At 39.6% G+C, this 20017-nt stretch overlaps 1 protein-coding gene across 1 annotated transcript in view; it reads left to right on the top strand.

Moving 5' to 3' along the window:
* Window positions 1-342: 342 nt before the first annotated feature.
* The window catches only part of LOC128530118 (carcinoembryonic antigen-related cell adhesion molecule 5-like), a 32294-nt gene continuing 12619 nt past the window's right edge, over window positions 343-20017 (top strand). Inside the window, exons 1-6 of the mRNA XM_053503845.1 lie at window positions 343-432; window positions 2244-2279; window positions 8689-8961; window positions 9371-9640; window positions 9807-10076; window positions 11041-11313. Coding sequence (XP_053359820.1) covers window positions 363-432; window positions 2244-2279; window positions 8689-8961; window positions 9371-9640; window positions 9807-10076; window positions 11041-11313 — 1192 coding nt within the window. The 5' untranslated portion in view covers window positions 343-362. The remainder of the gene's footprint in view (window positions 433-2243; window positions 2280-8688; window positions 8962-9370; window positions 9641-9806; window positions 10077-11040; window positions 11314-20017) is intronic.

Genomic DNA, 20017 nt, shown 5'->3' with positions numbered 1-20017 from the left:
ACAACTCATAGTGATTACTAATCACACTGACCTGATAGTAAGGGAGCTTTAAAAAAGCTCTACAATAGGTAAACTTGAAGGTTACATTTTTTATTTTTTTATTTTTTATACAATCAACAGTCTACATTTAAATCAGGCCACACCCCTAACACAGGAATGCTATTCACAACTAATCGTGGGGCGTTTCTTCCTCTGTCATGGGAAGATCCTAGAAAATGTGTAGGCTATATAAAATAGTTTTCAGCAGAACATAATTTCATTTCACTTCTGAAAAAATATGATTCCACTGTGAAGCGCACTTTAAAATTTTTAAACACTCCTGAAGAAAAATCTGATGTTTTCTGGACTGAAGATTTCAGAAGATGAGACAGAAAATGGTTTTGAACATCCTGAGAAGTGTATTGATCAAGTCACAAATCAGCTTCATCATGAGTAAGTCGATATCATAACTTATTTCAGCGCGCTAAGAATTTAATATTAATTAAATATTAATTTATTAAATGACACGTCTGGCACTGCAGGATTTGAGTCCCTGGCGGCGCAGTGTGTTACTGATGGTAGCCTTTGCTACTTTGGTCCCAGCTCTCTGCAGGTCATTCACTAGGTCACCCATATGTTTCTGAGATTTTTACTCACAGTTCTTGTGATCTTTTAGACCCCATGGGGTGAAATATTTCGTGGAGCCCCAGATTGAGGGAGATTATTATTGGTCTTTCATTTTCTAATAACTTCTCCTTACCTATTGCAGATTCGGTCTTCCCAGCCTAGTGCAAGTCTACATTTTGTTTCTGGTGTCCTTTGACAGCTCTTTGGTCTTGGCCATAGTGGAGTTTGGAGTGTGACTGTTTAAGGTTGTGGACAGGTATCTTTTATACTGATAACAGATGCCATTAATACAGGTAACAAGTGGATGACAGAGGAGCCTCTCAAAGACGTTGTTACTTGTCTGTGAGAGCCAGAAATCTTGCTTGTTTGTAGGTGACCAAATACTTATTTTCCACCATAATTTGAAAATAAATTATTTAAAAATCATACAATGTGATTTTTTGGATTTTTCTCCTCATAGTTGAGGTATACCTATGATGAAAATTACAGGCCTCTCTCATCTTTTTAAGTAAGAGAACTTGCACAATTGGTGGCTGACTAAATACTTTTTTGCCCCACTGTGTGCTAGGCCATTTCACAATTTTTAAATTATGGATGGAATGCAGAATACATATCATGATGAGTTATGCAAGAATACTTTTCCATATAAGCTTATTGTTAGAAATTATGAGACAGTGCAGTATTTTATTATAATATATTTTTTTATTTATTTATTTTAATTTATTTCCTGTAATTTAGGTAGAAGTGAGTTAGAATGTTTATGTCTGTCTTCACTTTAAGAAAGGGCACATTCTCACAAAGTTTTATTGCTTGATTGATAGATTGATTGTAATACTATTTTTTTCTCATAATATTTGCTTCACGTTTTACAAGTATTGCATAGCCAAGACACACAGTAAATACACCATTTACTCTTTCTAAAACATTTTATTATGATAAATACAGAGTATTAGTTTGTTTTCGCTAAAAACGTTCTTTGCAGTTGTTTATTTAAGTTTGAGTCTATATCTCATAGCTGAGATTTTGCTGGAAAAGAAATGTTAGTCTGGAACTTTGAAAATGATTATACAGTAGCTTAAAAAACATCTTGTGGTTTCTAAAACTTTTGTGTAAAAAAAAAGGGGGGAACAATTAATAATAATAATAATAATAATAATAATAATAGTCATAATACAATCAGTAACAAAAGAAAAATTAATGTGTGGGAATTTATTTATTTATTTATTTATTTATTTAAAGGGCAGCACAGTGACTTAGTGGCACAACGCCTTGTATATCCAGTGTCCGGGTTCGATTCCCGTCTCTGTGTGCATGGAGTTTGTTCTCCTCGTGCTTGGTGGGTTTTCTCTGGGTACCCCGCCCCTCCTTGTCCAAAGACATGCAAATTGGGCTATTTGTAGTACCAAAATTTCCCTTAGTGTGTGAGTGTGTTTATGTGTTTGCCCTATACACCCTGTCCAGGGGGTCTACCCTGCCTCATGCCCTACAGTAAGTTCATGGGATAGGCTCAAGGCCCTTAGAATCCAGGATAAAGTGGTATAGACGGGTAACTTAAGTGAGTAAGAGAGTATTTAAAAACAGAAACCATGTTTTGTACCTTAATAATGTGTCTTTTCTGTTTTATTCCTTTCTGTTAGTGGTGACTGGACTTATCCACTCTGCACAAACAACAGGTGATATTTGTAAATTTCATTATGAGAAAGTTTTTTTTTTTAGACCGTGTTCCAAATTATTATGCAAATTGGATGTAAGTGTCATAAACATTAAATGTTTGGTTTTTAAATTAAACTCATCCATGGTACTGTGTCTCAGAGCTCTTTGGATCATTGAAATGAATCTCAGACTCCTGTGATAATTAGTTTGCCAAATGAGCCCAATTAAAGGAAAAGTACTGAAGAAGGTTGTTCCACATTATTAAGCAGGCCACAGGTTTTAACCAATATGGGGGAAAAAAAGGATCTCTCAAATAGTGCAATGCCTTGGACAAGGTATGAAAACATTAGATATTTCATAAAAACTTAAGCGTGATCATCGTACTGTGAAGACATTTGTAGGTGATTCAGAGCACAGTAGGATTCATGCAGATAATGGCAGAATGAGGAAGGTTTCTGCCAGACAAATTCATCGGATTAAGAGAGCAGCTGCTAAAATGCCATTATAAAGCAGCAAACAGGCATTTGAAGCTGCTGGTGCCTCTGGAGTCCTGCAAACCTCAAGGTGTAGGATCCAAGGTGTAGAGGCTTGCAGTTGTGCATAAATCTACTATTCGGCCACCCCTAACCACTGCTCACAAGCAGAAATAGTTGCAGTGGGCCCAGGCATACATGAAGACTAGTCTTGTTTACTGATGAGTGTCGTGCAACCCTGGATGGTCCAGATGGATGGAGTAGTGGATGGTTGGTAATCGGCCACCATGTCCCAACAAGGCTGCGACGTCAACAAGAAGGTGCCGGAGCTGGTAGGCCGCATTAGGGTCCCTGAAGGTGTGAAAATGACCTCGGCAAAGTATATAGAGTTTTTGACTTTCTTCCATGGTACAAAAAGAAGAACCTTCTTTGCCTTCCGTAGCAAAATCATCTTCATGCATGACAATGCACCATCTCATGCTGCAACGAATACCTCTGTGTCATTGCCTGCTATGGACACAAAAGATAAGAAACTCATGGTGTAGCCACCATCCTCCCCTGCCCTTAACCCCATTGAGAACCTTTGGAGCATCTTTAAGCAAAAGATCTAAAGTGGGAGGCAGTTCACATCAAAACAGCAGCTCTGGGAGACTATTCTGACATCCTGCAAAGAAATTCAAGGGGAACCTGTCCAAAAGTTCAATGGATGCAAGAATTGCGAAGGTGATATCAAAGAAGGGGTCCTATGTTAAGATGTAACATGCCCTGTTAGGATGTTCTTGATTTAAATAGCTTTTGATTTCAGTAAATATTACCTCATAATGCTGCAAATTCAACGAAAGCCTATTTTCAGTTTTTTACGACCTATAAAATGTTCTAACTCTGTTGTGCATAATAATTTGGAACAGTGTGTTTTCATTTTTTTTTATTTTTAAAATAAATATTATCATTAGGAGGTTAGTTCAATTAAATTTTAATTATACCCTTATGGTTGATGATTTATAAAATTATACTGACTGTCATTTGTATTGACTAATTATGAAAATCAGAGAAAGATATAATTTGTGTAATAATTTGGAACACGGTGTATGTTTTGTTTTATTCATGCAAAATTCAACCTATACATTTAACAGATGATTGAGAAAAATTGTGAATATGTAAAAAGTTATGTTACCGGCCTCAGACCTACCTGTGCTGGCTGCAAATGATACGCAGGCGATGTGCCCTGTGGATCGTTGAATAAACACTGTGAAACACAAGAGAACACAGGTGTTATTTTTTTTCCACAATGGCAGCCAGTTTATCACTGAGACAGTTTATCTTATCCAAATTTCTATATTAACATGTCAAAACTCAACAGGTGCATCCTGCAAAACAACCATACACCAGGAAATCACTACACCCAACAAACATAGGCAATACACCCCTTTCAAACACAACTGTAGGGTTCCAGCTCTTTGTCAGAATGATTAAAATCTTTAAAGATGGGTTAATTTGATTAAACTGATTTACAATTTATAGCATACACTTTATTCGCTATCCATCCAACATCTAGAGCAATTTAATATATTTTACCAATTCTTTTTATCCTGTGTCCAACAAGAATACAAAATCTGGTCTTTATATTTATGAGCATGGTAACACAAGATCTGGGCAAATGTATTTAGGCATTTGGCAGACACCCTTATCCAAAGAGACTAACATTTTTATCCCATTATACATCTGAGGGTTAAGGGCCTTGCTCAAGACCCCAACAGTGGCAACTTGGTGGTTGTGGAGTTGGAACCCGAGACCTTCTGGGACCTTTTGGGACCTTCCTAACTACAGTCCATCAGCCTAACCACTGAGCTACCCCTGGTTGGTTGTGTGGTTACAGATGGTGATGCTCTGGAAATTCTTTTGAGAGTTTCTTCGTTGCAAGTCTTTGAAGGTTTCTGGCACAAAGCTTCACAGAAGGTCTTCAAAATTGGATGACTAGCTCGCTTGATGGTGCAGCGTGTGTGCGCAGGTCGAAGCGCAAGGGCGAGGGAGCAGAAGGGCAAATGAGATCAGAGAGCTCTGAAAAGGCCAAAGAGTCTTAGGGCGGAAAATACAAGGGTGAAAGAGTGCTTTGGTTCCACCCAACTCGGACTGAAACTATAAAATAATTTTCCTTTGTTTGTTAAATTGCCAATTTATGCTATTGTTGTTCAAGGTTAACACTAGTTATCTGTTGCTGGCTTGGTTCCAGGCACAGCTGGGTTTTTTTCTCATCATTGAGTTAAGCTTCTTGCTGCTTTGTGTCCCAGACAAGATAAGGTAGTCAGGATAGGGACACGGCTAGGAGAGGAGTTCTGTAGATTAATTTGGAGTGTGACGATTGATAGCTCACTTTGGGGGAACCTGTTCATTCTTATACAACACAATGCATGCACACTTGTACAAAAAGATACACAAATGTCTTATCTTGCAAAGATTTATACTATTCTAATGGTTTACCACAAGAATGAAAAAAAGTGTTAAAGAGGCAAAATACTTATTATCAAGATAGCAGCACGTCAATAAAGACCAGATTTCACAAAATAAATACTCAAGACTTCACTCACTCACACAATCATCTATACCGCTTAAACCTGTATTCAGGGTCGCAGGGGCCCTGGTGCCTATCCCAGGAGACTTCAGGCACAAGGCCGGGTACACCCTGGACACCGATCCGTTGCAGGGCACACACATCCATTTACACACTACGGCCAATTTGGAAATGTCAATTAACCTAACCTACACGTCTTTGGACAGTGGGAGGAAACCAGAGCACCTGGAAGAAACATGCAAACACCTTGCACACAGAGATGGGAATCGAACCCGGACCCAGGAGGTGCAAGGCGACAGTGCTAACCACTACACCACTACATGATATTAACTCAAAATATCTCTTATCCCATATAGTTCATGCACAAACTGAGAAACTTTCAAAATAGCAACTGAACTAGAAACACAACATGAAAGGCAGAACTATAAAACACAATCTTAAAATGCTATAACATGACATGGACTGACTACTTCAGCCAGACAAACAATTGATTTCAATTCCTTCTAATTGAAATGACCAGTAATCATGCAGGGAACATTATTAAAATCACCTTTTAACTATTTTTGTAATCCTCAGAGAATCAAAAGACTTTTATATTGGATACACTTAAAAAACACTCAAACCGTTTATAATGCATTCTTACAGTGAAATTAACATTTTAATGAAATATATTCATACCTGTAAAAAACACGAAGACACGGGTGTTATGTCTTTCCACAATGGGAAGCAGCCTATCACTGAGCCCGCCAACCAGGGAAAAGTTTAATCGCTCACATATTTCACACCATATACAGTAGTTGATCAATTGGAATGGTTATTACCGTCGCGCTCACCGCCGCGTAAAAACGTCAGCGGCCAAAATAAATCAGTTGCATTTCAAAGTCATTCGTAAAATGGCCGCCAGGTGGCGCAAAGTGACATTTTCGCTCGTTGCCGTAAATACAACAGTGACCGTTATACAGCGTATCTCTGTATCGGTTTATTGTTATTTAAGTTCTGGATTATTTCAGGTACTTCAAGCACATTGTTGGGTTGCTCATGTTGGCTCATATGAGATGTAGTTTACAAATGAACACCTGGTTGGGTTATTTTGACCTAACAACTGGTTTATTCATTATTCTTTCCTTTCTCCAAATATCAGCCTGCAGAATGTTTGAAATATTACTGTTATTGTGTCACAGGTGTAGTTTTAAGAGTTGTTTAGGCAGGAATGCGTGTGTATACAGCTCAAAACCTCCATCAGTTATTAAAGATAGCGGCTATTTAGAAAAAATGCCCAGTGATTTCTGAGCTTCAGGAAATCTCCCGGCGCTCTGCACATAACACCGGGCCAACTCATGTCGGAAAGAATTTATAAACGGTTTCTAAACATGGGCTATTGTTTTTTTACTTATAATATTTGTTAATTTAATTTAAATGAGGTTTGGGCTCAGGACTTCGACTCGGCATCGTGATTCTCCTCTTTAATTTACTCCATAGTTTTAATCAGCGCTCAGCCACATGCATGGAGTTTTCCAGAGCGCACCGGCAGAAGTAGACTAATGATTATGAACACGTCGGGAAAACAGCAAGCAGACTGATTCGCTCAAGTTCACCAAAAACAATACAGAGCAGCGCAGCTTACAACACTTACAAAATCACAAAGTTTTTTCGTTATTGTGAGTGCGCTTAAATAAAAGTTGAGTCTAATAAAGGCATGTAGTCTTATATAGTTTTATTATATAGTTTTTGCACATTAATCTGACACAGTTTTTTCAGCCTGTCACGCCAGATGTGCCTTATTCCGTCATGTCATGTGGGCATTATAAGCTTTGTATTGAAAACTTCTAACTAAAAAGTGGCAGCTGGCACGCCTAAAAATAGACTCAGGTTATTTTTTTTATAGTCTAAATAAAAACCCTCCGCTTTAATTTCCTAAAGTCTAATCGGCGCTCAACCGCACGCATAGTTTTCCCGAGCGCGAGGAATTTTTTTGTGCTAAATAATTTTTATGCAGTATAAGAATTCCTATTAATCCTGGGTTGTTCCTTTAGTGTCACTATAGTGCTTTACAATGCCAGACAACATTCAAATACAAATTATTCACCCTCCCCAGGTGTGAATCGGCTGTTCTCACCTATACATTCAGAGGAACTGAAATGCACTTCTCCCCACTTTAAAAACCTCTTGAATCTGAGGCTCTTCTGGAGACTTTCAGTGATTTAAATTTGTGTAATTTTAATCTCCTGGATTCTAGATTCTAAAGTTGACATTGTTACCTTTTTTTAATCATTGGAATGGAAGAATTTGAGATTTTCCTTATGATAGAATAAATTGCATTGTTTTTAATCAGTCTATACACAATAATATTCTTTGGTATTTTTTTTTTTTTTTTTAAATGGGTATGGGGGCTATCTTGGTTCATTAATCTACGTGCCGGGTTTAGGTTTAGTATTCAGTGCGCATCTGTTATATTACAACTATCATAACACTCAAATACCTTTTATTGGGGGTTAAGTGACTGATGTGCCTAACATTTTTCAGCTGAGCCTTTGTTTCACTGAAAACGACCGCGACACCCCTCTCTCTCTCTCTCTCACACACACACACACACACACAGAGCCGACCAAATCATTAGCACGTCCCTCCCCCAAACAGCACAGCCATTTACTTTCTATCCATTTACTTACACCTGAACTGAGTTGTTTGGGTAACATGGGTCGAACCCGTTACAAATCATAACAGTCTACTGCATTTCATTCTTATAATAACGCAAAAACACAAGCAGGGCTGAATGACCGACATCTGCTGACGCAGTAGAACGTCCTAACACTGTTTTAATTTTATGGTCATTTATTTCAGTTAATAAACATTTATTTTGTTTAAATTTGATCCTAATAAGATTTAATTTAATTTAAATTCTACATTTGTATCGTCATTTTAGTTCTGTGATTATAAATTTGTTTAACTACAGTGTTTTACTTGATTTTATCCGCTACTACGTGCAGTTCTAAAACTCCGTGTCTCATTAATCCAGCAAAGAATGAACTACTGTAAGGCATGAGGCGTCAGCCTGTAGTTATATAGCGCCACTCAACGGAAAAAGCCAGCAAACGCACAAAGCCAAACGGTACCGCCGAGCGCGGCGACGGTAGGACCTACATTCCGATTGATTAACCACTGTATGGGCATGGTGTTGTAATGCCACCACGATAAACTGTTTTAACAAACTATATAAAACTATATCAAACTATATATAAAACTTGTAAACATACGTTGATTTTTAAAATGATTCTGTCCACCTCTGACAATTTCCTCATTTACATGTGTGCAGGTATAATGTGTTATTTTAATTTCTTACTAGTCATTTATCTAATTAATGCTGATTGGATTTTTTTCCCCCAACAGACAGTCCTAAACCTGTGGTGATTATAAATCCTGATACACAGGTGTACAGAGGAGAGAGAGTGACTTTCAGGTGTGACATACAGACAGGAGGAGACACTGAGTGGACATACAGCTGGTACAAAAATAATAACACACCGCTACGAGACACAACACAGGAGTTAATCATCAGCTCAGTTAGAGACTCTGACGTGGGTAAATACACCTGCAGAGGGACGAGGAGAAGAGACTCTCAGCTCTCACAGATCAGTGATGCGGTTACACTCTATGTATCAGGTGAGTGTGTGAATGCATGTTATTATTTAATAAGTTATGATTATATTTAGTCTTTGTTCTGTACTTTCTTCTATGAGAATTGTCTCATTAAATGAGACAACTGTGATTTTTTATGAAAAAGATTCCAAAGCTTCACTATGGAGTTTTTACTATAAAAACTTGGTGTCTGAAAAATGGTACTTAAAATGCAGTTAATAAAGCATCATGTGGAAAAGCTAATTAGGAGCAATAGGAGCAAATTATTATTATTATTGGTAGTAGTATTAGTATAGAGAATGTTGCAATGTATATACGTTAGAGCAACCTTCACAATAAACAATTCAAACGGTTAATAGGGCACAACGCTTAAACTGCTAATTATTTTATGAAGACAAATTGCACTTACATCTCCATCATGCTATCTCAACAGAAAAACCCAAACCGACTGTGAGAGTGAATCCTCAGAGCTCCATCTACACAGGAGACAGAGTTACTCTGAGCTGTGATCTGCAGTCTACTGGATGGACTTTTCTCTGGTACAAAGATTATCAGACATCAAATCCCTTGTCTCCTGGGGCCCAAGACACCAACACACTCAGTGTGACAGTCTCTAATGAAGTACCAGTAAAGTACTACTGTAAAGCACGCAGAGGAAACTATGAGTCAGAGTTGAGCAATCCAGCAACAATTACAGGAACAGGTACATAGTGATTTCTACATTTTCACTACAGATTATTGGCCTACTATCTGGGAAAAAAAATCTAAGTGCTTTCTGAAATTATTTTACCTGTGTAAGTTTATAAAATATTTAAACGAAGTTGAGATGATTGAGAATTATTATTATTATATTCAATATCTTTTTACAGCGAGACCGCAGTCTGTAGTGAAAGTCCAGCCTACTAAGAGTGTGTTCATTGGGGAAAGCGTCGCTCTCACATGTGAGATACAGACTGCTGGATCCTGGCAGTACCACTGGTATAGAGATAATAAAGAACTCAGTGATGCTGCAGGAAAGAAAACATACACAATCACTAATGCTAAAGAGTCTAATAAAGGTGATTATACATGTAAAGGAACAAAGTCATCAGACCCAAAATACACACAGACCAGTGCTGCTGTTACACTGACTGTATCAGGTGAGGGTGTTTTATTTTACATATTGTTTACACTTTTTAAGTTAAGAAAAAAACATTTGTTAAGAAAATGTGTATTTTATATAAATAAAATAAGTAGCTTTGAAGCCTCAGAACACCATCCCAACTGTGATGTAAGGGGGTGGTGCTGCTTTACTGAAGAAGAGACTGGTGCACTTCACAAAATAGATGGCATTATGAGAAAAGTAAATTATGTGGATATATTAAACCAAGATCTAAAGAAATCAGCCAGGAAGTTGGCCACAAATGAACAAAGACCCTAAGCATACCTACAAATTTGTTACATAGTGGCTTGAAGTGGCCATCACAAAACCCTGATCTTAATCCTATTTAACATTTGTGAGCGGCACTGAAAAGGTGAGGGCGAACAAGAAGGCCTACAAACCTGACCCAGTTACAGCAGTTCTTTCAAGATGAGTGGGCCACAATTTTAGCAAACTATTATAGAAAGCCTGTGGAACGATCCCCGAAACGTTGTCCCAAGTGAAACAGTTTGTTAAAAATGCAGAAATTATTTGTTAAAATGTCAACTGAGGCTAATTTTCCTAGAGACTAATCCTGCTATACAGACCATAACCAGACAAAACAAATGCCCACTTAACAGAACTGAAATTAATGCTCGACCCAGTTTCCCAGAACAACCAGCTATTTAAAATTAATCTAATGAGCTACCTCGTTCAGGTGAGCACCCACATCACCTGAACGAGGTGCCTTCTGGGAAACTAAGTCTACAAACAAAAACTACAAACACAAAACAATGCCCTCTGGTGGTGAACCCTCATAGTTACACATAAAAAAAGTAATAAAATAGAAAAAAAACACTTAGGGTTTAATATTAAAAAACTCGATTTCGTAGAGACACTATAACATGTTTTATTCTGTAGAACAGAATAACCCTAGTGTAGTAAAGAGTCCTTCACATCCTAAACTGTTTCATTTCTAACAGAAAAAACTAAACCTGAACTCAGATCAGACCTTAAAGGAGCTGCACTGACAGGAAACCCAGTCACTCTGACCTGTACACTGAAGCTGCAGTCTGCTGGATGGAAGTTTTACTGGACTACACCCACACACAGCACTGAGACTGAGACTGCAACACACTCCTACACCATCAGATCAGTTAGAGTCTCTGATGGTGGTCAGTACAAGTGCAGAGCTGGAAAAGAAAAACCAATCTACTATACGCACTACAGTGATGCACTCTGGGTAAATGTTACTGGTGAGTCTACACAGCACAAAACAAGCCAACACAACTACTGTACATACTCACTTACTCATCATCTATAACGCTTCATCCTGTATCCAGGGTCGCTGGGGGACTAGAGTTTATCCCAGGAGACATAGGGCACACACCCTGGTTAGGTTGCCAATCCATCACAGGGCTCATACAGTAGGTAGACAACCAGAATGCCTATTACCGTCGTGCTCACTGCCGTGGGAAAACAGCAGCAGCCAAAATAAATCAGTTGCAGTTTAAAGTCATTCGTGAAATCACCGCCAGGTGGCACAAAGTGACATTTTTTACCCTATGCAGTTTTAAATATAATTAAGTCCGAAAAAAGTCTTAACAATATGTTGTATCGAATAAATACTACAGTGATTGTAATTTCCACATCTGAGAACTTTATACAACAAAAATGAAAAACCAGAGATATTGATATTTATTGTATAATAATGAGTCAAAAAAACAAACATTGGTTAAATGTTGTTTTGACAGACGATCAAGTTCACTAGCTGATCATTTTAATTGTACAAAGAATGAACTGTTATATAGCCTATCTTTGTTTGTATCTGTTTATTGTTATTTTAAAAAATAAATTTTAACATACATCAAACTTTAAATATAGAAATAACTGGTGAAATAGACTTTCAGAATAAAACATTATAACTCAAAAAAGACGCACTAAAAATGCTGTGTTGTTTCTGTAAACACATCGTTGGGTGGTTTATGCTGAGTCAAAATTCTGGGTTATTTCGGGTTCTTTAAACACATTGTTGTGTTGCTCATGTTGGGTCATATGAGATGTAGTGAGTCATTTACAAATGAACACCTGGTTGGGTTATTTTGAGCCAACAACTGGTTTATTCTTTATTCTCTGGTTTCTCCAAACGGCAGCCTGCAAAATGTTTGAAATATTACTGTTACTGTGTACAAGTGTAGTTTTCGGAGATTTGAGCTTCAGTACATCTCCTGGCGCTCTGCGCATAACACCGGCCCAATGCAGCTTCGGAAAGAATTTCTAAACGTTGGCTATTGTTGTTTTCTTACAATATTTGTTATTTAATTTAAATGAGTTTTGGGCTCGGGGTTTGGTATCTGTAACGGGTTCGAGCCTATTTGCACGGGCGGCACCATGAAGCAGGGACACAAGGCGAGGTCTTACAGGAAAAGGGATAATTTATTTAGGTAATAGGGAAGGAAAGGTTAAAGGAGGGAGGACGGAAAGAAAGGGGAAGAAATGAAGTACACGTGCAGATCCGGGGGTTGTGCCATGCTGGCACGCGGGCACACAGCTGGTGAAAGGTGGCAGAGTGGCAGAACGGAGGCAGCGCGCCTGCACGGCGTGAGGGCGGTGCGAGAGTGTGAGGATCACAGGGCGGAATTCCAGCGTCCTGTTTAAAGTCCCCGGGCCGCGTCACATCGCCCCGCTCGCATGCCACTCTGTCCTGCTCCACCGCATCACCTACTTCCCGAACTCAACTCCGCGCCTTGCTTTTATAATGCGAAGCCCAAGATCCTAACGTTAATTATCGCCAGCCGGCCCGAATAGGCAGCTCCGTCCCTTTACATACCTGCCGCCTATCTAGGGAGCCTACGGAGTGAGCGAGGAGCGATAGTAGATTTGGGCGCACGCCCATCATAGGCACATGCCGTGACATATCGTGATCCACGTCTTTAACTTCGTAATCTAATCAGCGCTCAGCTGCACGCATAAAGTTAAAAAAATGCGTTGGGGGGAAAAACAGCTAGGAGACTCTGACCATTTTAATAATTCACGTTTACACAGAGTTTCGGTTCATTTTCTAATGCGCTCAAGTTCACTGAAAAGAACACAGAATAGAGTTTGTTTTAATTATTTTACAAAATCATAAAGTTTTTTCGTTATTGTGACGCCTAAAAATAGATGCAGGATTATTTTATATAGTGCTTTTCTAAACGTGGACTATTGTTGTTTATTTCCTCCTCTCGTACGCATAAAGTTTTCCCGAGCGCGGAGGAATTTTGTTGTAATGTTTATTAATATTTATGCCGTATAATCAGGGGCTCATTTCTATTTCTCCTGGAATGTTCTTTTAGTTTTACTGTGTGTGCTTTACAATGCCAGACAACATTCAAATACAAATTATTCAGCTTCCCCAGGTGTGAATCAGCTGTTCTTACCATTTACATTCAGATAAACTGAAATGCACCCCTCCCCACTTTAAGACCTGGATTTTGAAGACCTGCAGTGATTCAGGCCTCTTTTTAAATTTCTGCAAATTTTATCTTCTGGATTTTAGATTCTAAAATTGACATTATTACTGTTTTACTGGAATAGAAGAAATGGAGATTTTCTTTGTCATAACATTCAAAATTCAAATTCAAATTTTTATTTGTCACGTACACAGTCATACACAGTACGATATGCAGTGAAATGCTTTTTCGACTACCAGTGACCTTAAAATAAAAATTTAAACATAAGAATAAATATAAATAAAAGGTAATACGGTAGAAAATAAAGTTAAAATATACTGTACAAGTAAAAATAAAGACATATTGCAGTAAAAGAAATATTGCAGGAAAATGAAATTAACTAGTAAAAGTAAAAATATACTGTGCTACCTAAGATAAAATAAGAATAAAAATATACTGTACAAATAAGAACAAATAACATAAATAACAAATTGTATTGGTTGTAATCACTCTATACACAATCATTTTCGTCATTGTGAGCGCACCTAAATAAAAGTAGAGTCTTATAAAGGCTATGTAGCTTATAGAGTTTAAAAAAAAAAAGTTTTTACTTATAGAGTAAAAACTATATAGTTTTTGCTTATTAATCTGGCAATGTTTTAATTTTATAGTCGTTTATTTTCACTTATTTTAGTTAATAAATCTACAAAAAATTTAAAGAACACAAAATATAAGATGACACAAGACCCTACATGTGTAGCTTTTCTAATTACACATAAAAAAATATTTTTAAATTTGTGCAAATTTTATCTTCTGGATTCTAGATTCTAAAATTAACTTTATTACTGTTTTACTGGAATAGAAAAATAAAGATTTTCCTTATCATAACATAAATTGTATTGGTTGTAATCACTCTATACACAATAAGTTTCTTTGGTATTTTTAATAAAATATTAAAAGTTAATATTTTATAAACAATGAAAATAAAAACCAAAAAAATTATTCCATTTGTATTTCACACACACACACACACACAGCAGACCAAATAGTCATTAGCACGTCCCTCCCCCAAACAGCGCGTGAACTCGCGGCGTGCGAGTGCGCTCTTTCACTTTGCCGACTTTTGATCTAAAGTCAGATGAACGCGTGCGTCTATATGAGAGATTTATAAGAGATTTCTCTTTCCCAGAAATACAACAAACACACATTTAAACGTGTTAAATAAGCGCTGTCTTTGCGGCACCATGCGAAAAAAAAAAAATTTGACTAGCTAATTAAGTTCAATAAATTCAAATTCAAGTTTTATTTGTCACATACACAGTCATACACAGTACGAAATGTAGTGAAATGCTTACACGACCGCCAGTGACCTTAAAAAGAGAATTAAAACTTATAAGTAATAAATATCAATAGAAGAAAAATGATAGAATATTTAAATAAAAATTTAACTAGAAAAAATAGAACCTGAAAATAGAAATATACTGTACACATAGAACTATAATGGTGTGCAAGTATGCATAGAAAAAGTTACTTTTGTGCAATGGTTATTAAAGTGACTTTGTGCAATGGTCCAGAATGTAAACGTAAACATGTAGTGTAGATGTGATGTGCGTGGAGTTGTCCATAGTGTCCATGGATGTATAAAGATTGATTGATTGATTGTGAGAATTGTGAAAATATTGTGTTAGTTTTGCCTAGTGGTGTGGTTAAGAGACCTTATCGCCTGCGGGAAGAAGCTCCTCCTCAGTCTCTCTGTGTTGGCCCTCAGGGAGCGGAATCGCTTCCCAGACCGCAACAGAGTAAACAGTCCATTGTTGGGATGGCTGAGGTCCTTCACGACCTTCCTGGCCTTGGTCCAGCACCGCTTGGTGTAGATTGAGTGCAGGTCAGGGAGCTCGATGCGGATGATGCGCTCAGCTGATCGCACCACCCTCTGTAGAGCTCGTCTGTCCTGCATGGTGCTGTTCCCGAACCAGGTCGTGATGTTTCCCGTCAGGATGCTCTCTATGGTGCAAGAGTAGAAATTCCTGAGCACCTTGGAGGGCAGTCTAAAGTCTCTCAAGCGTCTGAGGTGGTACAGACGCTGCCGGGCCTTTTTTACCACGGTGTTGATGTGACAGGACCATGTCAGGTCCTGCGTGATGTGAACACCGAGGTATCTGAAGCTGTCCACTCTCTCCACTGGGCTCCTGTTGATGATGGGAGTCTGGTAGTTCCTCACCTGCTTTGTACTGAAGTCCACTAACAGCTCCTTTGTCTTGCTGACGTTCAGGAGGAGATTGTTTCTCTGGCACCAGTTCTCCAGATTTCCAACCTCCTCCAGGTAGGCCGTCTCATCGTTGTTGGTGATCAGGCCCACCACGACAGTGTCGTCAGCAAACTTGATGACGGTGGTGGAGTTGGTAGTGGCCACGCAGTCAGAGGTGTACAGAGAGTACAGCAGGGGGCTCAGAACACAACCCTGGGGGGCTCCAGTACTGAGAGTGATGGAGGCTGAGACATGGCCGCCCATCCTTACTGCCTGTGGTCTGCCAGTCAGAAAATTGGAGATCCACTGACACATGGATGAGCTGAGTCCCAGGTGCTCCAGCTTGGTGGTGAGTGTGGAGGGAATTATGGTATTAAATGCAGAGCTGTAGTCGATGAAGAGCATTTTCACATAATTCCCCCTCCGAGTGTCCAGGTGAGTGAGAGATGTATGGAGGAGATGTGAGATTGCATCGTCCGTGGAACGGTTTGGACGGTATGCAAACTGTAGTGGGTCCAGTGTGTCTGGTAGTGAAGAAATGATGAAGTCTCTGACCAGGCGTTCAAAGCACTTCATCACTACTGAAGTGAGGGCTACAGGGCGATAATCATTGAGGGAAGCAGGATGAGGTTTCTTTGGGACAGGAACAATAATGGACTCTTTGAAGCATGTGGGGATCACCGACTGAGATAAAGAGATGTTGAATATCTCAGTGAACACAGGTGCTAGCTGGTCTGCGCAGGCTCTGAGAATACGGCCTGAGATGCCGTCTGGTCCTGCTGCTTTCCTGGTGTTCACTCTTTTGAAGGCTCTCCTCACGTCATGCTCGGTGATGATGAACGCGCTTCCGGTGCTGGCAGTGACTTGCTGTCTGCAGCCGTTAGCGCCGCTAGCATTAGCATCGCTAGCGTCTTTAGCTGCAGCCTCGAAGCGAGCATAGAAAGTGTTCAGCTCGTCTGCCAGAGACACGTCTGCGTTTATCATACCGGATGTTGGTGCTTTATAATCCGTTATTGTCCTTAATCCCTGCCACAGGCTCCTAGAGTCACTCTGTTGGAGTTGTGACTCTAGTTTCCTCCCGTAGCGCTGCTTCGCCTCTTTCACCGCCTTCCGGACGCTGTATGACGCAGCCTTGTACGGTTCCATGTCCCCCGACGCGAGTCCCGTGTTGTAAGCAGCGGTGCAAGATTTCAGAGCGTCGCGGATGGTTTTATCCACCCTCGGCTTCTGGTTGGGAAACGTTTTAATAGTCTTTTTCTCCACGGTATCATCCGCTAGTTTCCCGATGAATCCCACAACCGCTTCCGTAAACACGCTGACGTCACCATCGGAGCTGTTTCTGAACATGTCCCAGTCTGCGTCATCGAGTGAGTCCTGTAGGAGGCCACCGATTGGTCCGTCCAGCGCGCGACCCCCCCTCTGAACCGGAACTTCCTGTTTCAGCCTTTGTTTGTATTTTGGCATGAGGAAGATGGCGGCGTGGTCGGATTTACCAAACGGAGGGCGAGATTGTGCCTTGTAACCGTCCTTGACTGTGGTGTAGCAATGATCCAGTGTCCTTTCGCCCCTGGTGGGGCAGGTGATGTGCTGATAAAAGTTTGGCGCTGCACGTTTGAGGTTGGCACTGTTAAAGTCCCCCGCCACAATAAGCGCAGCGTCCCGGTGTTGTGTTTGTTGTTGTGTGAGTGCCTCATGCAGCTCGCATAAGGCAGTGTCCGTGTCCGCTTGTGGTGGAATATAAACGGCGCTGATTATGACCGATGTGAACTCCCGAGGTAGATAAAAAGGACGACACATGATGGATAGTAGTTCCAGATTTGGTGTGCAGGAGCGTGTGAGAGGAACAACGCTCGCGCTGTTGCACCAGCTGCTGTTCACCATTAAACACACGCCACCTCCCCTTGACTTCCCCAAGTCTCGCGTCCTGTCCATGCGGTGAACCGAGAAGAACTCGGCCGGCTGGATGGCATGGTCCGGCACCGCTGGGTTCAGCCATGTCTCGGTGAAGCAGAGGAGATTGCAGTCCCGAATGTCTCTCTGGAACTTTATCCTGGCCCTGAGGTCATCGAGCTTGTTTTCCAGTGACTGGACGTTGGCGAGCAGGATGCTAGGCAGAGGTGTGCAGTGTGCACGGGCTCTCAGCCTGTTCCTGACGCCGGCTCGTTTCCCTCGAGGCCGCCGCTTCGCGTCGCGTCCTTTGTTTTCCCTCAGGATCTCACTCGGCCAGCTCGGATCCGAAGTTAAAAACGTCGAATTGTGAGTACATTGTATACCAATAGAAACAAGAGTGTCTCTATCATAACTAATGTACTCCATGGTGGTAATTTGACTGGTTTTAAAACGGTAAAAACTAACTTAAAGAACAAAAACAAAGAAAATCTGGTCAGAGCAGTCGTGACGGCAGCCGACCTCACCGGCGCCATCTTGGAAGTCCCCAAGATGGGGATATAGTTAACGATTTTATTTGTACTAGGAATGAACTGTTATATAGTTTATGTTTTTATCGGTTTATTGTTATTATTTAAAAAATTACATTTAAAGAATTTTGTTTTACTAAATAATATTTATGCAGGATAATCAGGGCCTTTTATTTCTATTTACAGTGGTGTGAAAAACTATTTGCCCCCTTCCTGATTTCTTATTCTTTTGCATGTTTGTCCCACAAAATGTTTTTGATTATCAAACACATTTAACTATTAGTCAAAGATAACACAAGTAAACACAAAATGCAGTTTTTAAAAGATGTTTGTTATTATTTAGGGAGATAAAAAAATCCAAACCTACATGGCCCTGTGTGAAAAAGTAATTGCCCCCTGAACCTAATAACTGGTTGGGCCACCCTTAGCAGCAATACCTGCAATCAAGCGTTTGCGATAACTTGCAACAAGTCTTTTACAGCGCTCTGGAGGAATTTTGGCCCACTCATCTTTGCAGAATTGTTGTAATTCAGCTTTATTTGAGGGTTTTCTAGCATGAACCGCCTTTTTAAGGTCATGCCACAACATCTCAATAGGATTTAGGTCAGGACTTTGACTAGGCCACTCCAAAGTCTTTATTTTGTTTTTCTTCAGCCATTCAGAGGTGAATTTGCTGGTGTGTTTTGGGTCAATAAAACATATTTTGTTTTGTGTTTGTAAGCGTGTGTGTACGGCGCGTGTGTACTGTTTCTTATAACACAAGTGTGTGTGCGTCTCATTAGAAGGTTAAAAATCCATTTTCTTCTTCAGCCTATTTGTTTCAGCCTGTGTGAGTTTATGTGTGCGCGCGTGTAATTTGACACCGTGCCAGGTCTCTCTCACACACACACACACACACACACTCTCTCTCTCTCTCGCTGTAGGTGCATGTTATTCACAAGTTCTGACGCGTGTCTTTAGTTACACAGTGTCACTGACGACATCAGACGTTTCGTTGATTTCTTTGTCTCTTGTTTATTTTCAACATCAAAAACAACGGTTGTTACAGTTTCTTGCATAAATCCACTGTAGTCACGACAAGTCGCTTGCTGTGTTCTGTAGCTTCGATAGATTACAGTTACAACAACTTATTTTACTGTATTCCTTTTAGCTTACTGTCTCACGTTATCACGGTCAAAAGCTTGTGTGCTCCACACCTTTCTGTATCCTTCCGTGTCTTAACAACAACTACAACTAACGTGCGTGATAGACATGGAACTGCATAACTGTGGGATGATGTCACAGAACAACCCAAGAAGTGATGTCACAATACAAATTATATTTATGATACTTAATGCTTAATGCTTAACTAATAAACTGAAATAAGATAAACATAACAACAAATCACAAGAATGAAATATGGCCCTTACATTTCCAGCCCCTAATTGACAGGCAGGAAGACAATTACACACATTTTTTGTTTTGTTGTTTTTTTTTTTTTACGATTGGGCCACAACATTTACTATTGGATTAAAATTTGAATTAACTTTCTTAACACTTTAGAATTAACTTTCTTAACACTTTAAACATTTTTTAACGGTTTAACTTAAGGTATTCATATTGCTGCGTACCAAATGAAAGGAACATGACTACTTTATAAGGTAATTAACAGTCCATTTCACATATCAGGCACAGCTTATCGATGGGTCTTTCCAGGGTACTGGTTTTAGTTTTGACCAGTACACGTCTCACAAGTCCTTTTTTATCAGGGAACACTTTCGTGATCCGTCCGATGACCCATGAATTTCTTGGAGAAGACTCATCAATTATTAGAACTACGTCTCCAATCGAGAGGTTTTTTCTCACCTGAGACCATTTTTGGCGC

This window comes from Clarias gariepinus, chromosome 1 (genome assembly GCF_024256425.1).
Source record: "Clarias gariepinus isolate MV-2021 ecotype Netherlands chromosome 1, CGAR_prim_01v2, whole genome shotgun sequence".
In the NCBI taxonomy this organism is placed as follows: domain Eukaryota; kingdom Metazoa; phylum Chordata; class Actinopteri; order Siluriformes; family Clariidae; genus Clarias; species Clarias gariepinus.
The sequence above is the reverse complement of the archived record's forward strand: the minus strand, read 5'-3'. Positions and strand labels throughout refer to the sequence as shown.